Source organism: Fusarium fujikuroi, chromosome FFUJ_chr09, assembly GCF_900079805.1.
Source record: "Fusarium fujikuroi IMI 58289 draft genome, chromosome FFUJ_chr09".
Taxonomy (NCBI): Eukaryota; Fungi; Ascomycota; class Sordariomycetes; order Hypocreales; family Nectriaceae; genus Fusarium; species Fusarium fujikuroi.
In genome coordinates, this window is record NC_036630.1 from 1,827,335 (window position 1) to 1,851,949 (window position 24,615).

Below are 24,615 nucleotides of genomic sequence, written 5' to 3' on the forward strand. Positions count from 1 at the left end.
CATGAGGACGTCGTTTTCGAAGGAGGAGATGGAATACGATAGCCCTTAGCCTAAACTTGCTATGAATCCACAGTACAATGAAGTCGGGTGAAGTACATGCTCGGTTCAGGCTTATACCAGTCCAATAAGCTTGAAATTTGAGTTATCGTGTTGGACGGGTCGTCGCGAGCCGTCACCGCCTGTTGAAACAACGGTACGGAAGTCGGGTCTACTTATTTATTTAAAGATGTATCTGTTGAATGCCCAGGCGAAAACGAGGGTCATGGAAATGCGAGTAAGTTGGAGGTTTTATAGAGTAGAGTTTCTTTGATATAGAGTTCAACTCCCTAACCAGTATGTAGGTAAGCACACGTGAAGATGCATATTTGGAGACCATCCAGAAAAGAGCAAAGCCCCATGATCTCGATTACCTTAAAATTATGCTCGCGTGGTCAAGATACCATCTCACCATTGGTTATCTTCCCCAAAAACTGATTATCAGTGAGCAATAGGCCTTCATCCCGCTCCACCCACGTGAACCACTGATGTCACCCGGTCCACCGCCAATGGAACTGTAAGCCCCTGTAACAAGCTCTGAAGCTACCCCCGCATAGCTCCAACTCGTAGTGTCGCATAAGTTAATGGATGTCATAATCGCCCATCCAGCCATTTTGTGTTGTCTTGTTGCACCTTGCACAACCCGACACTCTCCCTTCTTCTTACGCGGCCAGATACCGTACAATGGTTTGTCTCTCCCCTTCTTCCCTTCTGCCTCAGTCCGAGACTTATCTTGTCGTCCCACGTCTTCTTTCCAGCTAACAATGTCTTCTCCTCAGGCCAACGAAAGCGATCCTCTCTTGTCCGGTGACGGTGACGGCCGCTCCGATGCTCAGGCCGATAAGGGAGCCCGGAACTCGCGACTCCGTGAACTCGGCCTCTTTGCCTGGGCTCTGATTGCCACTGCTGCCGTCATTGTTTTAGCTATTTGGACTCAGCATGAGCAACAAACCAAACATGATCACAACACGCCCGCCTCTAAGCGAAACCTCGTCTTCATGGTGTCAGACGGCATGGGCCCTGCACCTTTGTCCTTGACGCGTAGCTTCCGACAACACGTGGAAGAGCTTCCCTACGGCGATACCCTCACTCTCGATAAGCATTTCTGGGGCACGAGCCGGACTCGCTCCAGCAGTTCCCTGGTCACAGACAGTGCTGCTGGTGCAACAGCCTTCTCCTGTGGCAAGAAGACCTACAATGGTGCTATCTCTACACTCCCTAACCACGATCCTTGTGGAACCGTCCTAGAAGCTGCCAAGCGTGCTGGATATCATACTGGACTTGTTGTCACAACGAAGATTGAGGTATGTATGATCAGAGCGGAACTAAGTCACTACGAAACTAATCAATACTGCCCAGGATGCGACTCCAGCCTGCTTCAACTCCCACGTGGTCCTCCGCGAGATGGAAGACGAGATTGCTCTCCAACAGATCGGAGAAGGTGTCCTGGGCCGGACTGTTGATCTGATGCTTGGTGGTGGCCGCTGTAACTTCTTGCCCAACAGCACCGAGGGCAGCTGCCGAGCCGACGACACGGACGTGATCAAGATTGCAAAGGAAAAGCACAACTGGACCTACACCGACAGTCGCGCTGGCTTTGATGCTCTCAAGGGCGGCAACAACGTCAAGCTGCCTTTGCTCGGACTCTTTGCCCCAACTGACATCCCCTTTGAGATTGACCGCCGAAATCACAACGACGTCTACCCCTCGCTGAGCGAAATGGCCAAGACCGCTCTTCGCGCTCTTGAGAAGGCTACTGAAAAGAGTGACAAGGGCTTTTTCATCATGATCGAGGGCAGCCGAATTGACCATGCCGGTCATATCAATGATCCTGCAGCTCAGGTCCACGAGGTTCTTGAGTATGACAAGACATTCCAAGCTGTACTCGACTTCATCAAGGAGAGCAAGACTGAGACTGTTCTTGTCGCAACCAGTGACCATGAAACTGGTGGTCTTGCCACTGCGATTCAGGAACCTGGTCACCTCCCAGTCTACAACTGGTACCCCAAGGTACTTGCAAATGCTACTGCTTCAGCTGAGTGGCTTCACGCCAAGCTCAACGCACACCTCGCCTCTGATTCCAACATCAAGAAGAATAAGGAGAAGCTAAAGACGTACATCAACGAGGAACTCATCGTCGGCGGTCTTGGTATCTCCAACGCCTCTGATAAGGAGATCACCACCATTGCTGATCATCCTGAGAGCGCCCTTGTCCTCTTTTCAGCTCTCATCTCCCTGCGCGCTCACGTCGGTTGGAGTACACACGGCCACACTGCTGTCGACGTCAATATCTACAGTTCTGGTGGTCCCCGAACAGAGAACATCCGTGGTAATGTTGAGAATACCGATGTTGGTAAATATCTACGGGAGTATCTTGAAGTTGACGTTGACGCGATCACCTCGGAACTCAAGGAAAAGATGAGCAAGGTTAATCTTCAAGATGTTGGTATGGAGGCACTCGACGAAGTTTGGTCTCTTGGTAACAAGTACCATGCTATTGAGGTTTAATGAGCATACTGCATTTCTTAGAATGATTATACGACTTATACGAGTCTAACAAGAGGTGGGTAGGAAGATCTTGATCAAGATATGTAGAATGGTATATCCAACTTATAGTAGATTTACTTATTAGCCTGCCTATGATGCATTTGAACTTTTTGAGTTTTCGTACCAACGCAAGTACAGCAACTTATTAGCTGCTGTCTATTGAGACATCGCTCGATATATACCCCTTCAATTCACATGAAATCAGATAACCAGATTCATCGTGGTCATCCCAGCATGACGCTAGTGGTACCCGAGTCTAGATGCGTTGACCAGTTTCGTCTCCATACAGACCGGGAAAATAGGGTAAAATATCATGCCTATTCACGGGCAGTGACCGCTACAATGCTTGACTTCGATCAAAAGTCGAGCAGTCCATTATCTATACGTTAGTTACCAACAAAGACCACCGGCCGGACTCCTGGTTGTTAACTAAGTCAATGCTTTAAGCCAATATACTCCTCGCTTGTGACCGTCAACCCCCTTAACCAAACGCCTTTCCCCCTTGATGATCATGACCGGCTTGCAGAAGCCGAGCCAACATTGTATCGTACATACAGACGATCTAGAAAGTGCGAGTGACGGATCCCATTAGGCCTCGCCTTGGCAAAGGTATCGATAGCCTCCTGAACACCGAAATCGCACCGCTCAACGAGATAGCATACGATAAAGTATCCCGTGCGGTTGAAGCCGTAATGGCAGTGCACTCCAACAACACACTGCTCGGGATTTGTCCAGCCCTCGGCGGTAGCGCGCGCAGGCTGCCGATTTCGAAGGTCGTCAACTAACTTGATAAAATCTTTAACCTCACGATCCTCTGGGGGTATCTTCGAAACTGTGGGGAACTTATGATAATGGATTCCAGCTCGTTCTAAGCCGCGTGGGTCATAGTGAGGCTGGTCTTTAGAGATATCAATGATATCTTTGACGATAGAACCCCAATTTGAAATAAAATTCTGTGGAGAATGGACATCATCCACTTCACGAAGTGTCTTGAGTGCCCGGAAGATGGGTTTTCCAGTACGTCCAATCGGCTCGGATACTGGAGTAACAGACTTCCATTTATTGAGATTTTTGACGTCCCATTTTCCCTCACGGTTGAGGTATTGCAGTTGCCAGGCCAGGGAGAGTCTTCCAGTAACGTGTGTGGCCAGGAAATCAGAAATTAACCCGGCAACGGCACGAACTGAGCAAGGGGCGTATAGGACAGCGTGTGTTGCAGGTAGTGGCATAACAGTGGTCTTTACTACCTTCCTGGGATGGCTCGGTTGCGCAGGTAGTTCAGTCATAGTCTCGTTGGGGGTTGAGGGATCATTGGGGCTATTCTCTTCTGAACTGGGAACCACCGTAGACTTGGCCTTTGTGAAGTCATCGTCATTGATATCTTCAATAGCTTGTGGAATATGATCCTGCGGTCTTATAGAAGAGTTGACGGGGGCAGCAGCTTCGGCGATAGCCTCGTGTGTCTCTCCTGATGCCCCTGATTCTGGCAGAGTCTTGTCAGGATCCAATGCGTTAGCAATCTTTGTGGCTTCCTCAGGTGAAACAACAGTGTCCCCTTCAGCACCTATCAAGAAGACGGGGATATTTAATCCTGCCCAGACTTCTAGGGTCGGAAGACCGCCTTTAGGTTTGCCGTTATGATAGAGTGGTAGGGCGCCGTTGGCAATGCGTCTAAAGACTGGGGTTCGACTCTGTCTGTTAAAGCGATATTGAAGTTTTCGGGTAGCCTCGTCGGCATCCTTTCCAACGAAACGCCTGACGCTGGCACTGTTGTGTCCTCCCCGACCGTTCCATGCTCGCCACAGATCAAACATCCATTCCGGAGCCCAAAGTCCCATCCGAGCCCACCATGTTATTGATTCACCAGGAGGGCTTGACACAGGGCAGATAGCCACCAACCCTACGACGTACTCGGCTAACGAGGTTGTATGGTCGACTTGGGTGTTGGCCAACTTAGCAGCGAGACTTGTCCCCATGCTATGGCCGATCAGGACCACTCGTTGGCCTGCGTCCTTGTCTCGATAGTCCTCAATGACTGTTTCCAAAAGCTCTACCAAAGCATCCGTCGTGTAGGCTTCCCAATCAAGGACCGAGAAATCAGATCGGCCACAACCGGGGTAGTCAATTGCCATGCAAGTGGCCACATCGACCAGACTACTTAACAGAGGATGAAACTGGGCAACAGAACCGCCCAAGCCATGCAGAAATACCAATAGTGGTAATGGGGCAGGTTTTTGGGGTAGTTCGTCTGCCTTGACATGTTGTCGGTGGAAAACCCGGATTCCAGAGTATGTGAAACGACTTGTTGTATAGGACTTGAACTCTGAATGATCCTTCAGTAAAGTCGGGTCCGTGAGGTGAGGGTCAGTGGAGTCGATATCGTCCTGTTGGACGCTTGCTGCAGGAGAGTCCATAAGTGCGCCTGGGGGTTTTATACTCCAGGATATTGGCGGAGGTGTTATAAGTTTGTTGCGGATTTTCTATAATTTATAAGAAAGAAGGACTGAGTCGCAATTGGATTTGAGTTTAGTCGATTGTTTTAGTTGCATCAGAGATTGAAGCTGCTGTTGAGTCACCAACAAGGTATTGATTGGGATTACACGAGTAACACCAAGTTCGCGTGTTTCTCCGACCACCGCAGCTGTCTCATACAATCGGTATGAAATAAGTCAAATAGTGCAACGCCGCAAAGACTTGCAGTTTCATAGAGAAGCCCAGTTGACAACGAGAACTTGAACGATCAACAACCCAGGGCCCAGCCAAGCTTTTGAAGTTCTTGGACCCTAGGTATGTGCCCCACGCGAACCGCGGTCAGGGCGCGCCAAACAACAAAAATTGCGTGAAGTGTGACCTAATAATGTCAAAATTCGATGCTGAATTCGATGATCTTGAGTGTGGATATTGTGTAGCGTTGCTGGATTGACATTGATGATGAGAATAAAGATTTGGCTTTGAGTAATTGTCAAAGTTCAGGGAAGCAACCAATTACACAATTGCATCATACCTTGTGGGCGAATTAGATCTCCATTGGGGGAACCAATTATTTGTGCAGGACTGAGGCATGTTGTGCATGAAGCCTACCCTGAAGATGATGGAATTTCTGAGTAGAGTCTCGAAGTTATGCTCTCTCCTTTAATCGTAACTCTTTTTGGTTTGGCAAATGATTTAATCATGTTGGCTTCGAGTATGACATTTTCGTAATTGCCAACAATTTATGAGTTTGGTTCACGAACTACGTTATGAACTAATGCAAGTACTCCATGTTTGCAATTCTTGGCCATAGATAGTATGTAGACTTTGGCAATACAAGTCCCTGGCCTCGACTGTCAGAAAGATATACCACGGCACATAAAGAATGAATATAGAATTTGAAGACAGGGAGCTTTCCAAGTCCCATGCCAATCGCTTGGTATGGGCAAAATAGTCAGTTCGAGGACTCGACATTTCCCTGTTTAAGATAGCGAATACCTACATGCAGCATCTTCCCCTCACATCCATACTCTTACAATAAAAATACACCTTCGAAGTGCGGTCCTCGGTTCAGCTGTTCTCATTCCGCTCCAACGCCGTCCTTCCATCCAATGGGTATTAGAGCAGCTGCTACGTTCGAAACGCCTCGTTCTGTGGCCAACAAATTGAACTGCGCAGCTGCATTTCTCGTGTCCAGGATTTCAATTCGCATACCAAGTTCCGATATAAGTCGTCTCGTTTCGGGTGCCAATGGCATAATAGATGGGCCGACCCCGATGATAAGAAGATCTGTAACTCAATTAGCAAAGAGCATTCCCCTCAATGATGCAAAATATCACATGACGCAAGTAACGAGGATGAAAACATACCAGGTCGGGGCCACAGTAGATCAAATAGCGCAAATGCCTTTGGTGGTAGCTCAAACTGGCCCTTCTTGTTGACAAGATTCATTGAGCCTTTGGCCTCCCACGGACGCCAGTTGAATACCTCGCCGTCAATCAACAAAACGCCATTACCGCCTGTCACAGTAATACCACTGTTCAGTCCAAATCCATCATACATGCACACGTCGACCGAAGTTGAAGGCGCTGGGGTGTTGCCGAGCACGTCGAGCTCGGCAAAGTCGGTTGGGGGAGGCTGCGCTGGTGGCTGTTGGTCCTTTCTCCGGCTTGGAAGGGCGTGGAACAGTCGGCGGCTTGACGTAGAGGCTTGGGAACGAGGTGAGACTGTCGAGGTGGCGGCTCTAAAAACTGTAGTCGCGGATCTAGGTCGCTGCGTCTGGACGAGAGCTTGGCACACTGCTCGTTGTGCGCTGCAAGGCCGGATGAGACTTCGTGATGCCATGACAGAATGCCAATCGTGCCAATATCGTGGGTTTCAAGGTAGTTGCACGGTTGTGTTAGAGGGAAGGATTTCTTGTTTCGATGTAGGAACTGGAAGAGCTTGTCCAAGTAAGTGGGGGATAGATAATTTTAGCACGTCATGATTTCACCTCGCCTTATTCAGTCTACGAATTTGAGATGGCACAAATGGAGAATCCGTTCTAAGGACAAGGATTCAATGAAACACATATTGTCAACCTGTGGATGTAATTTGAACCAGTTGGTGCCATTAACTTTTATCTCACTTTCACGGTCATAATTTTTTGACACCTTCGCCACACCAACAATACTTCGTCACTCATGCATAATCCACGCCAGCTTGATGTTCTTTCTCATTCAAGTCACCAAGAGGATAGTAGCAGTCCTAAGACGGCGGACGGCCAACCATTTGGCACCGGCCCGATGTATCATGCAGTCCCTTTTTGCCTAATGAACACCAAAGCAATGAACCGAGTCCTCAGAGTTCCTTGCCTTTCCCACGCAAAGCCTAACCTAGCAATGGAGATTGCATTTATTTCTTCTTCTGGCTCTGCTCCTGCTCCTTGAGCACCTTCTTGACGATCTTCTGCTCCTCAATAAGGAAAGCTCGGACGATACGGTCGCGGACACAGTTGCCACATCGGGAACCACCGTAGGCGCGCTGGACGGTCTTCTTGGGCTTGGAGATCTGAGAGTACTCGCGGGGTCGGAGAGCGGGAATCTATACAAGAATTGAGTCAGTTCCGATATTCCATGGTAGTGGATAATCCTTTGCGACAGAGGGTTAAGACAAAAATGAGAAGCCGACTGGTCGGTTGGTTCATGCCAAATCTCGTTCCTCTCGTGAGATGTAAAGCCCTTGGCCTTGACATTGCAGCCCCTCACTATCTCGCATGCCAGCCAGTGCCCGTTTGCCATCCTCGTGTTGTCTCATCCCTCATATCGCACAAGATTCGCTTGTATTGGTCAACTTACGCCGATGAGCTTGGAGCCGCAGTCACCACACTTGGGAACGGTGCCGCGCTTCTTGATGTGCAGCACACGGAGCTCACCACCTGGGGTACGCACGGTGCGTGTGGTATTAGAGCTGGTATTCCAACTGGGAGCATGGTTAGTTCTTGATCGTATGGCCGTGTCGGAAGTATGAGGCTGTATGGCGAGAGCTGGTATCTCGACATATTTCGAGAGCGAAAAGACTCGACAGCTTCGTAGGGAAAAACTCACCCGTTACGGCGGCGGTAGGTGACTCTGTGGTTAACCATTGTAGCGGCTTGGTGATTTGACTGAGCTGCTCGGGTTAGTTGGTGTTGGACGTTGGTCGCGAGAGTAGGAGAGGAGATTTCGCAAAACACTCGAGTTGTTAATTCTGTGTGGGTGTGTAAAATTCGTGGTGGGACTAGCGTGCTTAGCACGTGACACAGCCACACTGTGGCTCAGCACTTCCCCAAGCCACGGGCTCCACTTGGATGTCAAAGAGATCTTCAGGTAAGGACGTAGCTAGGGGAGGAAAGAAAACTCGGGACCTTGATCCTAAATGACAAAAAAGATTTACGTAAATTATTATAATCTTAGCCTAAATTTAGGATATTCTTTGCTGAGTTTATTTTGACGCCTTATAACAACGCCTGATGTTTTCTGGCTCTCCAAGGGGTAGTTTCAATTAGTTGGTGGTAATCTGGAGATAAAGAGAAGCAACAAGTTTCATTTGTATCAGTTTCGCAGAAACAGAGCATATCTCTGTGCTTGCCGAGCGCCACCGAACAGTCTGAGTTAGGTGAAAGAATTCACTGTTATTTAATGAATAGACGATATGCTACAACAGAGGGACGCATCGAAAGAGTGCACCAGGCTTTGCTTTTTAGACTACCTAAAGAGACCTAAAACTCAGGATAGGTCGCAGATTTGACTCTCTGAAACATTCACCCTGATATCTCTCTTAACTTACTCTGAACAATATATGGGGGTGCCGGTTCTTGGAATTCCTCCTTGCCCAGACACGGCTCTTACCCACGGCCGATCTCGCGTCTAACTCAACTACTTGTATTTGGATGCATACAAATATTCTTTTGAAGTTTTACCAAATACAGAAACAGTGTCAATACCGAGATGTTGAGTCTTGACTGAACCTGGTGCCATATTCTCCTGACTATAAGTCACGATAGGACTCGATAAGTTATCAGCATGAAAGAATATCTTTATTCTAGTGAATGTTTAGAAATAAGATCAGTCGGTAGAAGATAAGGAAATCGTTCATATTCATCACTATTGGTTCAGAGTTCCCTCCCCGAGAACTTTGAATCTTAGATACCTACTCAAGCTATACATTAGTACCCTATGATTTGGAGATACAGAAGATTATAAGTTTTCGCAGTCCACGTTCTAGACACATCACATAGAGGGGTTAGTAAATAACATATAGACTAGACTAAGCTAGGCATAAAGATTGCAAAAGGTTCAATGCCATTGTCCAATTATGATCGATCTGCCTCCTCTGGTAGCTCGGTGTCGGCCTTCCGATGTGTCCTCCGCCGTCAATCGTGATGCAGTTAGCGAACCGAAAGTTAATATAAAGCTACGGAGCAGTCAGGAAGCCAATTCATAGCAGGGGTTACGTACTTTTATGGACCTCGCGGCCTTGGTTCAGATCTTAGGGTGTGTTGTCGAAGACGATCAATCTGCCCCTGCCCTCGAAGGAAGAAACAGTCTTATAGAAACTCAGGGGTTATCTCTCTCGTCCCCAAATTGTGTATATCAGGACAATTTAACTGTGATTGATCACAAACTCTGTAGGAGTGCCCCAAAACCTTGTTTCCTTTCATTGAGCTTCTGGTACCGATCAAAGACGCAACATCAGAATTCATGGTGTCAGGTATCACTAATGAGCGAGGCGGCAATGTTTGTATCTATGATCCATGCAATCGAGAGCAACTTTCAAGCACTTTGTTTTAAAATATCATGATATTGATGTGCCGTCTTCTAGTAGTGGAAAAAGTTCAAAGGCGTTTCCTGCACCACTTTTGCTCCTATCATTCATGTCCCGATGTAGTCAAACCGTCCATAAACGCCTATGCTGTATGTTCCATGTATCTCGCTATTCTTCATCCATTCTGAACCAGTCTGGGTGATCATAATATTCCCAAGTCTTGATACCCGTGGGCTCCTCTTCTTTTCTCTTCTTGGCCTGCGCAAAGATTTCACGACTTTTCTTATCACGCATCAAGTCGGTCACCTCTTTGATGTTTGCTTGCGCTTCATTCACTGAGTTCATGAAAGCTGCAAACATGACATCGGCTATGCATAGGTGATGGGTCAGCTCAGGATGTTTCAGACAATGAGTAGACTAGGGAGCCTACGTGAAGGTTGCTTTTGTACAAGCGGCTTGATCATCTTGGGGATGGTGTCGTTTAATTGCCGGACCTGAAACAAGAGCCTGATGAGCAAGTTTGCATCCCGTTTTCTCACGTAGAAAACGACGTTACCTTGATGTGCAGAAGCTTGAGGCGTTTCATGGCTTCCTCAAGGCGCGCTTCGTCCCAGCCATCCTGGCCGGCTGCATTCGGCGCCTGAGCCTGAGCCTGGTTTTGAACGGCAGGCTGCTGGTTCATGTTTGCGAATGGGGCAGGAAGACCGGTAAAAGATAGGATATCCAGGAGTTGATGGCGCTGAGGAAGCAACACGAGATCGCAGGTGGCCGAGCGAATGAGAGGCTTGCGTGGACAATGGGGAAAGGATCAGACGGGACTGGCAAAAGTGGACAGGGCTCTATTTTTATTCCGAGATGGATACAAAGGCCTAACAGAAATGGTCAGTGCTTGCACTGTAAACTTTGCTGATGCAGGGAAATATTCTAGAAGTACGAAATGGATTGGATGGATGCATACAATGGAAAGATTAACTGTGTCTTCGTCTTTGCCTTGCGCGACGTGGGGCAAGCGTTGTCAGTTGGGGAAGGGAAGAAGCTTTGACGTCTGCCAGTAGATTCCCGTTGGTGCAACCAAGTTCAATGAGACCGTAGGCACATGCAGTTGAGGGAACGAGTCTCGATCGAGCAAGGGACCAGGAACCAGGAACCAGGAACCGGTGACCCGTATTATGGGACTGCAACTATAGTAGCTGCGACTGAACTGAACTGAACTGAACTGAACTGAACCCGTCAGAGTAAGCCCGCACCGTGTCGATCGACGGAGGTGACATACCTCGAGTTCTTTGTCTACCTAGATGCAGTAATTGTCAGTGTATCGCGGGCATCAGGCAAAAGGGCCTACGAGAGAGACAAACACCTCAATGTCATGAAACAAGTCGAAGCCCGCAACTGCTGCGCCTACCCGTATCAACCGCCAACTCTAACGCTCCATTCAGCCCGTCCGTCACGTGCTTGGCATCCAAACAGCCTTAGGTGATGATGAAGCCTCAACAAGCCTGAGCTTCTTCACACCCCCTTCGAACCGTTTCCCCGTTTCCGCTTGGAGAACCTGATTTATATCAAGGCCCAGTGCCTCCGACAAACACAGCTCTTTCATCACAAGCCTGCAATCATTCTTGCTACTGACTTCACATACAGTCTCTATCTTCCATCGTCGCACCCGCTCAAGCTACACAAAGTCACCTTCTCAATCTCTCAGCACGTTGCTTGACCCCTCCACACCCTTCCTTACTTATCCACTCCGTTCATACTGTCAGGTACCTTACCTCTCCTTGCTCTGCGCGAAGCTACCTCCCCTGGCTTGTGCTTGACGTAGGTACAAAACGACGCTTCGCAGCATCCATCAGGTACGTAGACTGCACGCTGTCACCTACGGCCCCGCCTTTCTGCAGGTCTGGCCTGTGAATGGTCCGCCTGGCCCGGACCGGATCAACACTAAACCTTGTTAGGTCCATACCTGTATCACAGTTAGAACAGTGCGGGAAAGTTGAACCCAGCCTTTTGCATACCTGCCCTGTAAACTACCATCGCGACCAAAACCAACAGCAATCTCTCGTCCATTCGCGATCTCATTCAACGCCTCGCACCCGGTCCTTTTAAAGCACTCCGAAACCGTTCATTCTTGGGCAAACTTATTTGCCCACTCCGCCTTATCTAAACCGTTCCGTTGCAACCGCCACCCTGGCTCAATCACTCGTCATGCCGAATACACCACCTCCAGCGCTATTACCCCCACCAGAAGGTATATTTAGGACCTTCGAAGATTTGATGGCTTCCGTCCAGCGCGTTGCAAAGGATCAGGGATACGGAATTGTCAAGCTGCGCGCCTCAAACTACCGCGACGGAAAACCCACCCGTTATGATCTCGTTTGCGACCGCGGTGGTGTCAAGTACAACAGCACTGCCAAGAAGCGCAACCCTTCGACGCGCAAAATTGATTGTCCCTTCCGTGCCAAGGCTGTTTGTGAAGTTCAGCTCGGAAACCAATGGCGTTTTGCTATCCAAGAGGGACGTCACAACCACGAGCCACGAGCTCCCTCTGGCACGCCTGGTCAGGAGAACGCGCCGCTGGCTACATCGATCCGATCCTTCACTAATAAACTCGACCGCCTGAACCACGACATGGCCCAGGGTCTAATGCGCATTGAGCAGCGTCTCGATAACATCGAGAAGCGCATGGACAGTCTTGAAGCCCGAGCTGGAGGCGGCTACGAACCACGCTTCCAGGCTATTGAACAAAGACTCCAGGGGATGGAAGGTCCTCGCATGGATGGGATGGGTATGGACGATGTCGAAACACGTCTTCTAGCCTCGACGGTAATGTAGGAAACTGGCCAGATAGGTGCGGACGCGCGGCATCTCGCCATGGACGATCACCAGTGAGTATCAAGATACCTGGTGGATCTGTCGGGAAACATCAACGCCTACAACGGCGACGGAGTTCATATCAACAAAAGTGGTTCACAGCGAAGTGACTTGTGAAAGTCATGCGGTCGTTGGTGGTTCTCAAGGATTTTTGCTAATGACAAAGTACGAACTGTTCAGGGCGTTTAGGGAAAGGAGCCTACAAAGTTGAGGGCTATGTGAGATTACTACTACCCTTCATGGGGTTGCGCGCATGGGAATGATTCGTTTGTTCTGTTCTTTTCGACTGACTACCCTTCTGTCTCTATTTCTTGGTACGAGAGGACGGCTTTCTTATTGTGGAGATATAAAGTCTAGTGTGTACATTAACAAGTCGGCAATTAGCCGAGTGATGTTTGACAGATTATTATTCACAATCGTATCAACCATTGTCGACATGTTATTCTTTCTTTGCCGATTTTGCCCTGTGCCCCGACTTGATCTACAATTGATGTTGCTACCCGTCTCAAGCTTGGCCATGCTGCCATGCCTGTCTCGAAATGCTCACTGACCAGGGCCGCCGAGCTTGGGCCCTCTTTAACGCACGTTTCCATGTGGTATTCCCCTTGTGGACATGGCCTGACGCCTCGCACACTGTACAATGGGTACATGTCCTTGTTCATCGAGGCAAACAACGTTTTCTGGTAAACTCTAGATCACACCGGCCCCACGCCTTGATCAGATCTGTTTGCGAGGAGGATGATGATGTTGTTGCTTTTTATGGCACTTCTCCAGCACGATCTCACCTGGGCGGAGCACATCTTGATGAGGGTTGATTGTGGTGTTGGCCAAGAGGTGTTGGTCTAGTGCTGAGGCTTGAACGTGGTGACACAGGCACGAGAAGTATCAGATGCAGAGTGGAAGAATCAAGATCCAAGCAAGATCTAGGGCGGTCACGATCGCCTTTGCTCTATGAGGCTGGACTACATATCCCTCGGTCTGAGGTTTATTTTTGTATTCAACGATGAACGGTTTACTGGTTGAGGTTGGTGATTTTGTCATTGACTATTAACCTCAAGAACATAGTTTTCTTACCAACAATTGCTTGCTATTTTTCAACAGGTCGCGACAACATTTCAACTAAAATCATGGCAATCGTGCAGGCATCTCCACCAACAACAGATCCGAAGGATTGACAATGCAGTTGCATCTTAATCGAGTTAGTAGCATGATGCATCGACAATACAATCACCCTAATGAGAACTTCAGTTGAGTTTGAAGCCTCATGTCAAATGAGACCTCTGTTTCCAAGAGGCGTCCTTATTCGTCATCATGAAGCATTGGATGACAAGTCGGAGATTTCAGAAATGGCGCTTAAACACGGTAACTGATGGAAACATACATATGGTGCCATGGCACAAACGGCTGACGCTTGGTCGACGAGTGCCGCCTCAAACGCTGACAGACAACGGTTGAGCAAACAACACTAGATTCCAGGCGGTTATACCAGGCAAAGTAAGGCGCCTGACCGTCGGTTGATACTAACGGCTGGGAAAATTCAGGTCTGTCGGAAAAACTGCAGAATCCAAGCTGAAAAACAACTGTGTGACGGTTCTAAGGCATACATGCACGCGTAAAGGCCATCGGCAGCCTCCAGATGCCCGCCAAGTTATCAGTTCGAGTTGGCCAAAGTTAATCAAGGCAGATATGAAGGTATTCCCCTATTGACTGCGCATTTTCACGCCCGGAGATGCTCGGAGTTGCTGGTAACCGTGCATCTGTTGACACCCGTGTTACATCTTCGAGGAGATTACCCGTCGCACATAACAAAGCATTGTTATGTATGCAGATTTGTGAGATGCAGCGGCTGCATGCATTCTGCCGCGTGCATGACCAGATCCGTGGCGCCTGAATTTACATGGGCCGGCAGGCTGTGAGAGTGACAGATCCTAGTTTTTTGTCCACACAAGAACACAGCCGACATATCTTGTGTCACCTGGTGGCGCCGGTCGAGTCCTCATAGGAGTAAAGCCCCGGCGTTGGCGATAGAGATAGATGTTGATAACATCTTGAGTTTTTGTTTGTGATGAGCTTGGTCAGTGAGAGCAGCAACAGCATTATTCTCACATATACTTGGTGAATCTTATCAAGAATTTCGAACATTATTACACAGGCTTAAAGAGATGACCAGACAGGGGCTGGTATATGGTTGCTTTTGTCAACACGGGTCGAGTGCTGCACTCGGCCGTGTTGGGGCAGTTGGACTCAAAATCGAGCCCTGTTGACTTGCAACTCAGCTGTGTACCGCATTGTTTGCTGAGAAGTCTAGGGCCTGGGAAGTCCTGCAATTTGGGTTGCAAAACTTTCTGATCGACTCTGTACGAGGCCAGAAGGTGCTGGCAAACACCACAAAGAGATACGAGGACTTGCTGGAAGAGCAAACCATAAGAGTCCAAGACTGATATGTCCCTGTACCAATATGATTTTAATCGACCAATGACTATTTACTTAAACTACGTAGGTCTACATCATGAAAATATATAAACAGAGCTGAGTTACCATATAGTGGCCTGCAGCACTACCCGAGGTTGCATCAAATTCCCACGCCTCACTTGGAGGAGGTGCAAGTTCCGAAGCCATTCTGGCACCCATTGCCACAGTATGCGCTCGTCTTACCACTATATACGTTATTAGATAACAGGTAGTAATGGGATGGGCGAGAACTTACCAGTTTCCACTCTTGGAGCAGCAGTCTCCGTATGTAGAGCCCTTGCAAGTCTGGTGATACTTGTCACCGCAAAGACCATTGGCCGAGACAATGAGAGCACTTCCGGTAGTCCACTTATTGCACTTTCCAAACTCAGATTGACAACCGCCGTCACAGTATCCGGATGTTGAGCCGCTGTAGAAGAAATAGTTGGTCAGTGGTTTGTCTGCTAGGGCCTGGGGCTGAAGACTCACCAGAAGTTGTTGTAGGAGCAACAGTCTCCCCACTTGGATCCGGTGCACTTTGTGCCGCCATTCGTAGCACCGCATTTGCCATCCCTGGTAGTAGCAGTGGCCGCGGTGGTCGGAGAGGTAGCTGTTGAGCATATCAGTACTTGCTTTCTTGGGGCTTTTTGGGTCGAGGATAAAGCTCCGAAACAACCGAGTGATACCGCATGCTCAAAGAAACTCTGTGATACATCGGGCCATATCTAGATGGAGTGTATCGTGCAGGTGAAAATACTTACAAGGAGTGGCACTGTCTACAGACGCTGAGGTCGTGAAGTTAGGATCAGTGACATACCAGTTCTCACGGGCATCTCCCAGACACTCTCCAACAGGAACAGCTTTGTATCCTCTGTCCTTGATTGTCTTGATCATGAAAGCAGTAAGATTGTAGGCAGTTTGCTCCTGGACATCATGGCTCAGCTCGATGTAAGCATTGGCCTTGGCATTAGTAGAAACGCCTTGAGAGAAAGTGTTCTTGCTAGTCTGTATCTTATCAGGAGTGTTATTCTCAAAATCCTTGGTGTCGAGGTTCCAGTTGATAACATGGTAACCAAGCTTGGTCGCATAGTCAAGGCAGCCAGAGACTCGGTTGCAGGTTCCGTAAGGGGGGCGGAGGTACTTGGGGAAGAACCCGAAGATGTTGCGGAAGGCCATCTCGTTGTAGATGATCTGCTGCTGGCGGACCTCATCACTTGAGGCAGTGAGATCCTGGTGTGACCAGGTGTGCGAGGCGAGCTGATGGCCTTCGGAGTACATCCTGCGGAGAATCTTGGGCCAACCGGCAGTTTCATCATCGATCTGGCCCTTACCAAGATTGGTACCAGTAATGAAGAATGTAGCTTTGATGTTGTTCTGCTTGAGAACGTCCAAGACTTGGTCAGTGTATTTGTAAGGGCCGTCATCAAAGGTCAGGGCGAAAGTCCCAGGAGTAGTGCAGTTAGTGATATACACATCTATGTGTGGTCAGGCTGGTGGCTCATGTAGTGATGTTTCGATACCTACTATAAGGGGCTTTGCCATTGGTTGATCTGGGAATGTTTGCTGTGGTATCACCCTTGGGCTTCTTGCTGAACATGAGTTAGGTCAGGCGTCAACATATAGATCGGAGACAGACATACCTTCCATCACAGTTGCTGTTGCTATAGGCCATTTGGCATTGGGGTGAAGAGCAATAAGGTGAAGTGGTGCCACAGTAGCCAGCGGCAGAGCAACATTGTCCTTTGGGACAAGAGCCACTATCCTTTCCACAAGAGGCTCGCTTCTCGAGTCCTTCAGACTGAACTGAAGCATGCTCATGACGAGCAGCGATGTTGAACTCGGCTCCTTTGCGTCTGGCCATAAAGTCATGTGCAAGGACCATGTTGGGCAGAGCAGCCAGCGACAGGAGAGTGACAGACTTCATTGCGATGTGAAACACTAACAAATATCCAACGAATCCTTTTGTGCAGAAGAGATAGAGACTGAGGATCGACGCACAAGTGTACCAGAGCTCTTAGATATAAGTAAGTTACATCCATGACCAATCCTTCATTTCAGACTATTGGGCATTTTAGATCCTTGATGCTCGCCAGACATCTTCAGGACTACTACTCTCGATCCGACACACGGGCCTTGATGGCGAGACCGGCATTACGGATGTTTTCTTTTGTGGATAACAAAGAGAACCCATTGACGTCAAGTTCTTTTTTAGTCTTGTTAACTCCTATTTTCAGCTCCAACGACAATGACGAGGCGTTGTTGGCTTTGACGCTTCCTCCGGTAAAGACTCTCGGTGGGTCATGCCACGGTCAAAGAAAGGATCGACTATACCATTGCAGGTCGGCTATTGGAGAAAGTAGATATAGTACAATAACAAGAGTGAGCGAATTGGGTCACTCTGCGTCATGTGAGGATCCCAAACTTGGAATACCATACACCATCAACAGTTGATTGTGCCAAACTGAATTACCACCCTTGGAAATGTTTAGCTCATGGCCCCTTACATCTTACACCACCCCTTGCAGTAGCCGCGCTTTACCAGGAGAGGTACGGGATCGACACGTTGTTAGAGGAGCTTCTGGGCCGCCGCTCCCGATTCTAGCGTCGTGGTTCTAGCCTTTGAACTATGTAAATCTAAACGCCAGCCCAGTCTTTCAGGTGGTGGGTGGGGAGATGACGATCGCGCTTTAATGTATACAAGTTAGTCGACGACGTTGAAAGAGGCGGCTGGGGAAATTTACAGGGATGTCTTTTTTGGACTCAAGGCTCAAGCAATCGGTCGATAAATCTGAGGATATACACGTTGGTGTGCATATTACGCCATGTTACATACATCTCAATGCTATCTAACTAGTCATGCACCCGTACTTTAGGCTTGGTCAATATTAGGATTAACTAACCTTTAGAAGTTTTAAGTCTATCGTATTGTGGCTTTGGCGTCCAACTACTGCAAACTGTAACCGAACTACCGGAGTTGAGTAACTGGCGGCACGTAGACTACAGTCGGCCTCCGGACTGTTACTCCCGCTGCAGTCTCATCGACCTGACTATTTCCACTATTCAGCTGTGGTGAGTTCGAGCCACTGCTAGAGCCCTCTAGTCTTTGCTTTTCCTGAACCTGGTCTTCAGCTGTTTCAGCGATGACCTTCCTAGTCTTGCCCCAGCCAAAGCTATCCATGTTAAAAACAGCAAATACCATGACTGCAATGTTCAAAAATGGCCCGAGAACAACGAATATGAAAAGACCCAAAAGATACTGAAATCTTTCCAGCATCGACTGAGGGAGCCAGACCGCCATGATAACGTAGTAGATGAGTGGCACAATCATGATGCCTGCAAAGGCCATGATAATCCACCATGGCTGATGCATAAAAGCAACGATCATGCATCCGATAGAAGCAATTACAAAGACATTAAGACACCAAGTGAGCACATTAGAAAAGGCCAGGATTCGTTCCCACCATTGGCAGTGTCTTGCTGTCGTCAACAGCAAATCGTTGCTTGTAGCTCCAAGTGTCCAACGGCGTCGTTGGGACAAGAAAACACTCCAAGAATGGGGCACATCCGTGTATGCTCGAGCTCTCAGGGCCTGTCGAGTTTGCGCCTCTGGGAAGGTTGTGAGAAGCTGACAGATATGATTTCTGTCTTCAGAAGCAGTGGCTCGGATGCGTGTAATCATGCCATCAAGGGGTCTAGGGTAATACCCAAACAGCTCAACCAGGACCTTGTCACCACAAGTCATGTCGCAGATCTTTAGCAGCTGACAACATCCTGGCAGGCATGAGACTTTTTTGGTGGCAATGGATTGGTGCAGTCGTCTCAAGCCTTGAGCAATTGTGTACTCGGCATTCTGATAGATTGACCACAGATTCCAATTGCCGTCCTTGAAATCGACTGCAACGTAGCCACAAACGCCCACGGTATTTGGGTATTTTGATTCTTTGAGCAGCTCTGAAATGCAGACCTTGTCAAAAACGGTGTCTGCATCCATGCCGATCAAATGGTCCACTTGATTGACCTTGACCTCTTGTGTAAGCCAGTCGGTCATTGAGAGCAGAAATTGCGAAGAAAATATCGTCGTGGGGTTGGTGTTTCTAATGTTGAACTTGTACAAAAACGAGCGGATAACAATGAGGCTATCGCGTTTCCCCTGATTTTGCTCTTTGACAATGCAGTAGAATGGGACGCCCTTGTAGTAGCCCCACGAGATCTCGACATCCATGGCTTGACCATCCCAGGCTCTATAAGCTCTGGTGACCTTCTCACGGTGGAGTTGCTCGACGAAAATGTCTTCATTGAGGTACTGGGCTGTCGTTTTCTCCATTCCTGGCCCGCGGACACGCCCGTCGCAAATGACCATGATACCCCTCTTGTGGTTGTCAATGCCAACTTGATCAACCAGAGAATCAAGAGACTTGGTACATTCTTCCAGGGTTTCATTATAACAAGGCATGATCATGATGAGGTCTTCAAGGTGACCGGGCTCAATGATCTTCTCAGCAGAGATGAGATTCTTGAGAGTGAAACAGATGATGGAGGCGATCATTATACAATTGAGAACAAGGGGGAATGAGATGAATGGGATGTAGACATAGTAATAGCGAGGCCACCACCAAGAGGCAAAGATGAACATAAAACTTGATGATGTTAGAGTTGTCTTAAACTTGTCGAGGAGTGTTGAGACTTACTTGACAGAAATCAGAAACGCAGTCATGATGTGCTTTTGCCGAGTGACTTTCCTCTGACCATACTTCCTCAGGTACTCATCCAAGTTCTGAGACTCGGAATCAATCTCAACCCTGGGAGCAGAAGCGGTACTCTCTTTCAGAATTGAGTTTCGGGGAGAGGTTTGAGTGGCAGTGGCAGTGTAGTCGACGGCCTGGACCGAGGCATCTTCAACACTAGACACAGACCCGCTGTCCCGTCGTCGAGCTACCGGGTCGGGTAGCCTTGGGCCAGGAATTATGAGGTCTCTTTGGCGAGAAGACTCTCCGAGAGAAGGGCTGTTTGGCTTGGTGGGAGGGTTGGACGAGAACTGGGAGACAGATGTCTGGGCAAATGAAGACTTGTATGAGAGGGAGGAAGTGAACAGTGAGGGGTCAATGCTGTCATCAGACGACCTTGCGTCGTCCTGACTAGTTCTCTCCAGGATGTCTCCCAGAGATACATCATGGAAGTGCCCCTCGTTGTCTTTGTGAACATATTTGTTGTTTGACCCCTTGGTAAAGAACGAGGGGAGAGGGGGGTAGCTCTTTTCCTGCTGGGTTGGGCTTCTCCAGGAGGGACTCTGTTACACGTTAGCAAGGCCCTGCTAATTAGAGAGTTGACTTACAGTCCTCTTAGTAGTATCAGCTTCTGAAACATGAAAAGTCGCCATGTTGTTGGTAGTACAAACAGACAATGGCTCTTGGAACGGATGAAGGAGAAGTCAGAGCAGATAGCAAGGAGCAGACAACTTCTACATCAAGACATGAGTTATACTGAGACTTAGGCTTAACATAACCATCATTACTCGATCTTTCACCCCTATCACAAAAACACTCCTTTCTCTTCCTCGATCGAGCTCCATGTTGCCCGGTCTGCCAACTTCTCACCGTCAACTCTGACGCGATCATGAGCTCGGACATCTTCCACTGACGTCGATAAATCCACACTTGAATCAAAATTTTCTCTTCATGATCGCTCAAAAGAGATTGTTCTGTGTCTTGACCCCTATCACCAAGCCCAAATGGGGCTTCATCTTACACTGAGAGGGTTGTCCGAAGTTGATCGCGATGATGATCATGACCAGATTAGTAAATCCGCTACCAAGTAATTCGAAACGCAAACTAAAGAAAAGTAGTTTGCTAATTAGGCAAACGTTCCTTTACCGTCGAAGCTGGTGTTGGCTCTGATGCCACCAACGTCACGCCGTCAAGTGGAGAGCCTTTTTAGTTTCTCGCGGGCCAAGACGCAAGACTTGCTGCTCCGCCGATCGAGGAACCAGCTCGATCGGGTTGGCAAGGTTTTACAACGTCCGGTAGTTGAGAGAAACTTTTTAACGGTGCTCTGAAACCAGGTATTTGGGTTACCTGGAATGCGGTAAGTCTTCTAGTGAGGTTCCATGTTGGAATTGGGAATTATGAGGCTTTGCAAGTAAAGTCTTCTATAAGCCGCCACTCTTTATTGTAAAAATATTTTTCATTCAGGCTTTATTTAGAATAGCTAAGATATGTTTGTGTCACTGTGACAGCTTGTGTAAACACATCACCATCTACCAAGTCTCGTAGTGCCCACCACTTCACTCATTATCCATGCGCCTGCGGGATCGTTGGAGACAAACAAACACTCCTGAGCCCATTATCCAGCTCTATACAGCCCCAAACTTGTTTAGGAACTCCTGTTCAGGTCGCCTACTCACCTGAACTAGCTAGAACTTATCTTTAGGCCTTACATGTTGTGAAAGAGGGTGTGTTCCTCACCAGATAGAGACTCTCCGGCCGTGATTAGCATGTTGAAGTCTTGCCTAATACGGATGTTAATCTAGCTGCATGATACTATATTCAAGTTCCTGTTTCTTTCTTGTACCATGTAGACGTGAGTGGAACTTGACGTGAGTCGTGAATATTGACAGTCATGAGCCAAACGCCATGAAAAACTCGGTAAGACCACTGGCAGCCCAATCAAACAGTGTTTCTACAGGTCCTAGACTGAATTTATCTGCAATACCTCGTCGACATGCTCTCATGAGGCGTCTTCATGCTTAAATTTGTTGTTTATGGGTGGAGTTTTGGTGTTAAAGGGCCGGGTCAATGGCAAACAAGTTTCCCATGTGTCGATCTAGAGAAAACTATTCATCTTGTATGGCTTGCCTTTCTAGGGCTACTTAGTCAGTTTTAGAAGCATAGCTTTGACCTTGTACAGAAACGCCATGGGATTGTGATTACAAAATTCGGGCTCACCATATCCACGCCTACCGCGGAGAAAAGCTCCGAAATACAGCAAACATTAATGACATAATGATGAACAACCCGATCGATTAGATATAATAGGAGCTGGATATTACAAATAGCGTGGATCTAAGATCACTGATGTTGTCGTCGTAGCGATGTTTTGGAGTGTCGTCCAATGCTAGTTTCTTGTTCCATAGATACCTACCATATTGGACTATTGCTGTCCGAAAATAGATAGCGAAGAACGTTTCCGGCCTTCGAATTGAGCGCAATAAAGTGATCTTCCCGATGTTGAATTAACAACACATGATTGTTAACACACATCCCCTCGATTCGAGGTGCCTCAACACCACAAGGAGTGAACGGTGATACTAACAAAGGTTAACTAACAAACAGCAAACAGAGTGGATGCGACTAACCTGGTCACGCTCTAAAACATGCAGCAGAGCTTACAGCCACTGATGCGTCAACATGAGGAAACCGTCTAAAACACCATCTTTCCAACGTTTCCCAGAACTTCCGCTCGGGAGGCGTCAGAGTTAATCCAACATAACCTCGTGTTGCCCTTGCAGAAGTCCTGCCAAGACCAGCAGTGCCTGTCTTAGCTTCCGTCGTTTATCTCCTTAGGTGAGACACTTTACTAGATCGAGATGATCGGCTTCTCATGGGCTTTTCATGGAAAAGATCAACATCGACTGGAATGCGGAGCCAGGAGATTGAATCTAAATCCCGGACGATTGTGGTTAATGCTCGCGATTGGGTACCTTTAGTTCCTATGGATCAGCTTTGTGATTAGAAAATTGGCAGAAACAGTAGAGGTAGTTTGTTTCATGAGAGTGATGATCTCATCGTGGAAACACCGTTGAGAGAGGCGGCTGGCTTCGGTGTTGCTGTGAGAAAGTTGAGTGATCTTCAGGATCCAAGGCACAGGCTAGGGATCTTGAGCAATAGAGCTTGGAATATGTGAAGTACAATGGTTGAGGGCATATAACCAGATGCCTCTTCACAGGCTGTCGGTCAGTTACATTCATGCTTTGACTCATATCTCGTTTACTGTATTCTTCTTGTCTGTTCAACAATAATGGCCCAAGTGATGCCTCCAAAGCCAATGGCTGGTCTCCCTGCCTTGGCTGAGAAAAAGATACTTCCATTGACGCCCCTCGGAGGTTCTTCTCCTTGGCAACGTCTCGATAATAGCTTTACGTTTTATCCTGACAGCCCTCCCCTGAGCTCTCCATCATCAGATACAGATGATCTTGATCAGTCGCTCTGTCAGTCCGTTGAGGTCAGCCAGAATGATGAGCCAGTCATTGCAGTCATCGGTGTTGGCTATGTCGGCACACATCTTGTCAGCTCATTCTCCTCGAAATATCAAGTCATTGGGTTTGACGTTTCTGCAAAGAGAATCGAGGACCTTGGTATTGAGTATCAGGGGCAACAGAACGTGCGGTTCTCTCGGGAGTTACAAGACTTAAGAAGAGCTACGCACTTCTTGATATCAGTACCAACACTTCTCAGGCCTGACAAAACCATAGACTCGTCCTATCTTCGTGATGCGTTAAGGACTGTAGGTGAAGTGGCTCGTTCTGGGTCAACGGTCGTGATTGAAAGCTCTGTGGCGGTCGGTATGACCCGTCAACTACTCGGCCCGTTGGCTGCCAACCGCCAGTTCTTTGCCGGCATGTCTCCTGAGGTAAGTCTTCCTTCGTCCTTACATTCTGGTTTATATCCTAATGATTCGTAGCGAGTTGATCCGGGCCGCGTCGAACCTCCTGTTCAGTTCATCCCAAAAATCATCTCAGGCTTGGACGATATCACCCCTGGCTCCCTTGACGCTATAAACAGAGTCTATTCCACTATCTTCGAGACAGTTATTCCTGTTTCGAAGCCAGAGGTAGCTGAGATGATGAAACTTTATGAAAACTGCCAGAGAATGATCTGCATTGCCTACGCCAACGAAATGGCAGATGCATGTATCCCACACGGCATCAATCCATATGAAGTCTGCGAGGCAGCCTCTACAAAGCCATTCGGATATATGCCGTACTCCCCTGGTGTTGGCGTGGGAGGACACTGCATCCCAGTTAATCCCTTCTACCTTCTGTCAAACAGTCACTTCCCTTTGCTTGAGTGCGCTACACTTGCGATGCATGCTCGACCATCAAGACTAGCTGAGAGAATGCTCAAGAGACTGAGACAAAGAGTTTCAGGAAGAACACCTCGGATTCTTGTAGCGGGCATAGGCTTCAAAGCTGGCCAGTCACAGATCGACAACTCCCCAGGAGCAGATCTTGTCAAGAGTCTTGCTGTTTCGCGTGAAGTGGATGTATGTTGGGCAGATTCTTTGGTCAAGCAATCTGCACTACCTCAAGTACGTCGTCTCTTAGATGAAGACTGGAGAAAGGATGTCCTGGGAAAGTTCGATATTATTGTTGTGGCTTCCAGGCAGACGGACATGAGCTTTGATATCCTGGATGAGCTGGATGGAGTTGATATTGAGAGGTGGTGTCAATGATTCACAGTATGGCAA

General features: G+C 48.1%; 9 protein-coding genes; 3 read left to right on the forward strand and 6 right to left on the reverse strand.

The window, feature by feature from the left end:
- Positions 1-800: 800 nt before the first annotated feature.
- On the forward strand, positions 801-2,544 carry FFUJ_09597 (probable PHO8-repressible alkaline phosphatase vacuolar; the record flags this gene model as incomplete). XM_023568482.1 has 2 exons in its annotated part: positions 801-1,340; positions 1,396-2,544. 2 exons carry the CDS (start codon positions 801-803, stop codon positions 2,542-2,544), a joined length of 1,689 nt encoding a protein of 562 aa, XP_023435676.1.
- Positions 2,545-3,092: 548 nt separating this feature from the next.
- FFUJ_09596 (related to peroxisomal serine-active lipase) lies at positions 3,093-4,997 on the reverse strand (the record flags this gene model as incomplete). The annotated part of the gene is made up of 1 exon (XM_023568483.1): positions 3,093-4,997. The coding sequence occupies one exon, from the start codon at positions 4,995-4,997 to the stop codon at positions 3,093-3,095; it is 1,905 nt and encodes a 634-aa protein (XP_023435677.1).
- A 1,136-nt stretch (positions 4,998-6,133) lies between these two features.
- FFUJ_09595 (uncharacterized protein) lies at positions 6,134-6,897 on the reverse strand (the record flags this gene model as incomplete). XM_023568484.1 has 2 exons in its annotated part: positions 6,134-6,342; positions 6,423-6,897. The coding sequence occupies 2 exons, from the start codon at positions 6,895-6,897 to the stop codon at positions 6,134-6,136; spliced, it is 684 nt and encodes a 227-aa protein (XP_023435678.1).
- Positions 6,898-7,446: 549 nt separating this feature from the next.
- Positions 7,447-8,176, reverse strand: FFUJ_09594 (probable RPL34B-ribosomal protein L34.e; the record flags this gene model as incomplete). XM_023568486.1 has 3 exons in its annotated part: positions 7,447-7,635; positions 7,890-8,013; positions 8,139-8,176. The coding sequence occupies 3 exons, from the start codon at positions 8,174-8,176 to the stop codon at positions 7,447-7,449; spliced, it is 351 nt and encodes a 116-aa protein (XP_023436160.1).
- Positions 8,177-10,005: 1,829 nt separating this feature from the next.
- On the reverse strand, positions 10,006-10,519 carry FFUJ_09593 (uncharacterized protein; the record flags this gene model as incomplete). XM_023568487.1 has 3 exons in its annotated part: positions 10,006-10,205; positions 10,268-10,331; positions 10,394-10,519. The coding sequence occupies 3 exons, from the start codon at positions 10,517-10,519 to the stop codon at positions 10,006-10,008; spliced, it is 390 nt and encodes a 129-aa protein (XP_023435679.1).
- A 1,517-nt stretch (positions 10,520-12,036) lies between these two features.
- Positions 12,037-12,663, forward strand: FFUJ_09592 (uncharacterized protein; the record flags this gene model as incomplete). Its single annotated transcript, XM_023568488.1, has 1 exon — positions 12,037-12,663. One exon carries the CDS (start codon positions 12,037-12,039, stop codon positions 12,661-12,663), a length of 627 nt encoding a protein of 208 aa, XP_023435680.1.
- A 2,626-nt stretch (positions 12,664-15,289) lies between these two features.
- FFUJ_09591 (probable chitin binding protein) lies at positions 15,290-17,077 on the reverse strand (the record flags this gene model as incomplete). XM_023568489.1 has 6 exons in its annotated part: positions 15,290-15,359; positions 15,410-15,583; positions 15,643-15,763; positions 15,915-16,547; positions 16,678-16,742; positions 16,794-17,077. 6 exons carry the CDS (start codon positions 17,075-17,077, stop codon positions 15,290-15,292), a joined length of 1,347 nt encoding a protein of 448 aa, XP_023435681.1.
- A 1,041-nt stretch (positions 17,078-18,118) lies between these two features.
- Positions 18,119-20,530, reverse strand: FFUJ_09590 (related to chitin synthase; the record flags this gene model as incomplete). XM_023568490.1 has 3 exons in its annotated part: positions 18,119-19,790; positions 19,842-20,440; positions 20,486-20,530. 3 exons carry the CDS (start codon positions 20,528-20,530, stop codon positions 18,119-18,121), a joined length of 2,316 nt encoding a protein of 771 aa, XP_023435682.1.
- A 2,636-nt stretch (positions 20,531-23,166) lies between these two features.
- FFUJ_09589 (related to Vi polysaccharide biosynthesis protein vipA/tviB) lies at positions 23,167-24,600 on the forward strand (the record flags this gene model as incomplete). XM_023568491.1 has 3 exons in its annotated part: positions 23,167-23,251; positions 23,330-23,778; positions 23,830-24,600. 3 exons carry the CDS (start codon positions 23,167-23,169, stop codon positions 24,598-24,600), a joined length of 1,305 nt encoding a protein of 434 aa, XP_023435683.1.
- Positions 24,601-24,615: the final 15 nt, after the last annotated feature.